General features: G+C 42.5%; 1 protein-coding gene across 1 annotated transcript; it reads left to right on the forward strand.

The window, feature by feature from the left end:
* The first annotated feature begins 321 nt into the window (after window positions 1-321).
* Window positions 322-3358, forward strand: LOC136473551 (stromal cell-derived factor 2-like protein). Its single transcript, XM_066471192.1, has 6 exons — window positions 322-565; window positions 750-890; window positions 1928-2068; window positions 2657-2706; window positions 2805-2934; window positions 3059-3358. Exons 1-6 carry the CDS (start codon window positions 458-460, stop codon window positions 3140-3142), a joined length of 654 nt encoding a protein of 217 aa, XP_066327289.1. The 5' UTR covers window positions 322-457; the 3' UTR covers window positions 3143-3358.
* Window positions 3359-4597: the final 1239 nt, after the last annotated feature.

Genomic DNA, 4597 nt, shown 5'->3' on the forward strand with positions numbered 1-4597 from the left:
GGGCCCATTGACCTAACTTTAACCAAGATCCCACATGTCATTGGAAGTTATTACATCTGACATGCCGTCGTGGTCATCGCTGTAAGCCTGTGATTCTTCCTGCCAACGCCCAACCTTTTCAAACGCGGAGCGCTAGTCGCCTTCTCCTCGCGTGCTCAAAGCGGAGAGCCCTGCTCTGAAGCGAGCCTTCCAGAAGCTCCTGTGCCCCGCCCACTGCCTCCTCGAGGCCACGACCGCTGCCGCGGTGGCGCCGTCCGCGACCCAGCCGCCGCAGGGCCTCTCCCGCCGCCGCGCCGCCTTCGCCGACCAACAGCCGAATCCGTCGGAGGCGGGGGCGACCACCAGCCTCGCCGGCGCCCTCGCGCGCGAGCGGATCAGGCGCCGCGGCGCGGGCCCGGAAGAGCAGGAGGCCTTGCCCTTCTGGCAGAGGACCTGGTTCCTCGCGCTGCTGCTGGCGATGGCCGCCGCGTCGTTCGCGCTCGCGCTTCTGCTCTACCTCGGACTCGACCTCCCCGAGGCTGCGCCGGCGCAGTCCTACGCCGCCGACCCGGATACCGTCGTCGAGGTTTCGCACCTCCTCATCCGCGTTTTAATTTTTGTGTTCGCGCGGGGTCTGTATTTGGATAGGTGTTGCGCGTTTCGGATTGGGGTTGGGGAACGGGGGACTTGGTGCCTAACTGATTTCTTCACCACCGTCGTGCTTGGTGGATTAGGCGAGTGATATGACTGTTTCCCTTATTTGTGGATAGATAACCTACGGCTCAGTGATCAAGTTGATGCATGAGACGACCAAGTTTCGGCTGCATTCTCACGACGTGCCATATGGATCTGGCAGCGGCCAGCAGTCGGTCACCAGCTTCCCCAACGTCGATGACGCCAATAGCTACTGGGTATGCATGTCTCTGATTCACTCATGAAATCAATATCATCATTTGCTTAGCAGCTGAAGCCCTGCACGTTCACTTAACTTGTTCTGGCATCTAGCTTTTCCCCTTTAGCACAAATTACATTTCTTATTTCATCCTATTAACATCCACTGAAAACACAACAGATCTGTGCACAATCCATTGTCCATGCTAGTCGAGTTACTTATGATAAGAAAACAGGCCTATAAGAATTAGCAAAATCATTCTTAAATTAATTGCTGAGGCTTGCAGTTAATCAAAGAAACCTGTTGTTTAATCATGTGTGGACTGTTTTATTTGCTATGCCTTGAGTTCTGCAATTTAAAAAGGAAACATTGTGTGAACAATACAGAAAGGAGATTATCAATTTTTCTTTGTCTTTCTTTAATTTTAACTTAAAGAAAATATGCATAGTATGAATAACATTTAGTTACAGGGCATTTTGATGTCTGTGATGCGCTGTTATTTTTCTTCAATTGCTTCTTGGCAGGACATAGTTTTTATTAATTTTCTACTCCCTCTATTCTAAATTGTAAGATGCTCTTGCTTTTCTAGATGCATTGCTTTTTCTATGTATTTAGACGACGACGATGACACAACAACAACAACAAAGCCTTTTAGTCCAAAGCAAGTTGGGGTAGGCTAGAGTTGAAACCTAACATAAGCCCCTAGTCACGGTTCAGGCATGTCGATAGCTGCTTTGCAAGCACTCCTATCTAAACAAAGATCTCTAGGTATATCCCAACCCATTAAATCTCTTTTTATTGCCTCCCCCCATGTCAGCTTCGGTCTTACTCTACCTCTCCTCACATTGATATCTCAACTTAGGATTCCACAATGCACTGGTGCCTCTGAAGATCATAGTGTATATTTAAGTGCATGGCAAAAGCTATGTATCAAAAAAGCAAAACGTCTTACAATTTGGAACGGGGGGAGTATGGATGTAACTCATGGTTAAAGTTCTGATCCAAGGTTCCAAGTTTTCTTGACAACCTACGATTATGATACATTTTGTTATGCAGATAGTGAGACGTCAACCAGATTCATCTGCAAAACAAGGTGATCCCATAACACATGGAACAACTATAAGGCTTCAGCATATGAGGACTAGAAAGTGGCTACACAGCCACTTGCATGCTTCCCCCATCACTGGAAATCTGGAGGTTAGTGAATTGATCTTTTATCTACTTTCGTGGAATGCTTGCAGATCTTATACACAGATAACCTTTTACTGAAGTATATTGGTTTTAGCTAAATATAGTTCTCAGGTTAGAAAAATAGTTGAGTTATTCTACAACCTCAACATCCCTCGTGAAACAGAGTAATTCACAAAAATGGTGTTTTTGAGATTTGGAAAAAGTTTGTTACCTCTTTTGAAACTTTCCACTGAATATGATTTTTGATTCCTTGTTGTCTCTATTGAGAAGGGCGGGCCTCATGCAAGCGGTAGAGTCTTACCGCCTGTGATCGGAAGGTCCCGGGTTCGAGTCGCGGTCTCCTCGCATTGCACAGGCGAGGGTAAGGCTTGCCATTGACACCCTTCCCCAGACCCCGCACAGAGCGGGAGCTCTCTGCACTGGGTACGCCCTTGTTGTCTCTATTGAGAATTTATAAGTTAGAACACAGATTTGATGGCAGCATTTGTCAAATGGATATTTTCCTTCTTTGGATACAATTGTCTTGCCGTCAGGTGTCACATCTTTGTTCGTTAAAGACATCATTATGTTACATGTATGTAAATGTACCTTCAGGTTAGTTGCTTTGGTGGTGAGAATGAGTCAGATACTGGAGACTACTGGAGGTCTGTACTTCTGCTACAAATTTAATTAGGTCAGCTATTGCTGTATCCATTGACTTGATAACACTGAGTTTGCTACTGTTGCACTATTTTATCATTAGGCTTGAGGTTGAGGGCAGTGGGAAAACATGGCGGCAAGACCAGAGAATTAGGTTGCGGCATGTTGATACTGGTGGTTATCTGCACAGCCATGATAGGAAGTACACGCGCATTGCTGGTGGGCAGCAAGAGGTGGGTTTGACATGGTCTTGTGTTACTTGCCATCCATGCTACTAAGAACTGTAGGCGTTACTCCCAGAATTATGTAAAACGTTTAATCAATATGTCATATTTTTCTTTTTGCCTGCTTCCACAGGTATGCGGTGTGGGTGACAAACGCCCAGACAACCTCTGGCTGGCAGCTGAGGGTGTCTACCTCCCTGTAATTCAGCGCAAATAGGTGTGCTGCAAGATGAGAAGTGCCATTGCTAACAATTTTTGTGGTGCTTTGGCTGATTCAAATAGACAGCTGTAATCATTAGAATACACGGCTGTAATATATGCGAGCTACCTGTGTAATTTAATTTGTCGTGCATTTTGACAGCAAAAACACGGTGCAGCTGATTATACTACTACTTATATAAGACGATTCGGACTTGTTCCCAGCACATAAGAATTTCGACCTGGTCATGTTGGTTTTCTTATTGTTTTTGGCATTCTTCGGTTTAGGCATTAGGCGTTCGAAAAATATAGGCAATAATTACGTATATGACTAGTTTGGGCTTTGGAGACGGAAGCTTATCTGGTGTCTGAAAAGGAATGCTGGACGTTGGCTTCGTTTGATGGCAGAATTTGCAAAAACAGTACGTTTCCTCTTTTTTCTTCCCAGAAAGGGTTAGCTTTTTAGGGTAAATTCTTTGAATTACATTACAATTGTATAAAATATAGCAAAACTATATTTTCCGATAAGTACTCAATCCATCCTAGATTATAAGAGTTTGATTTTTTTACACCAAGTTTCACCACTTGTCTTATTCAAAAATTTATACAAAATATCACTTCTTTTGTCGTGGCTTGGTTTATTAATAAAAGTTCTTCAAGAATGACTTAAATTTGACTATGTTTGCACAGATTTTTGAATAAGACGAGTGATCAAATTTGGGGTGAAAAAAGTCAAACGTCTTATAATTTGGAACGGAGGGAGTACTTTACATTTTACAAACTACACTTCTCAGATTTATTATATTTTACACATCTTTTACTGTATTTCCTATCGTAAACTGCACATTTTATGACCTTGAATTGCAAAAGAACGTTTATATTATTGCTTTTTCATGAAACCATTTATTTGAAAGGATAATATTCTGATACATATTGACAAAAAAGTAGATACAAATGTCAGTACAAGCGTAGTTTGTGACAAAAAGAAGACAATAAAAGTGAAGTTTTATGAAATTGAGTCACAAAATAGTAGCTTTGTGATACATTTGAGAAAAAGTATAATTTTCCTTAAGAATTTTTTCGGCGGTAAATTTTGTTTCCCAACACGCTAAACTGAGACCAAGCTACAAGCGTTATTGCTTGAAATAGTTTGGTATCTCTAGCTTGTACCTTGTAGCTTGCAACACCTTTACTATTGAAGACCATTCTAGAAGAAATTGAGTAGTTGGAAAGGAAAGCTTTTGTCCTATTGTGGAAGACTAGTCTTAATTAACTCAATTCTAATTAAGTAGCCTTGCTATGTTTATGATGTCTTTCTTTGAAGTACCAAAAGGCATTCTTAAGAAAGACTTCTATAGGTCCGAATAGTTTTGTATCTCTAGCTTGTACCTTGTAGCTAGCAACACCCTTGCTATTGAAGACCGTTCCAGAAGAAATTGAGTAGTTGGAAAGGAAAGCTTTTGTCCTATTGTGG

This window comes from Miscanthus floridulus, chromosome 8, assembly GCF_019320115.1.
Source record: "Miscanthus floridulus cultivar M001 chromosome 8, ASM1932011v1, whole genome shotgun sequence".
Taxonomy (NCBI): domain Eukaryota; kingdom Viridiplantae; phylum Streptophyta; class Magnoliopsida; order Poales; family Poaceae; genus Miscanthus; species Miscanthus floridulus.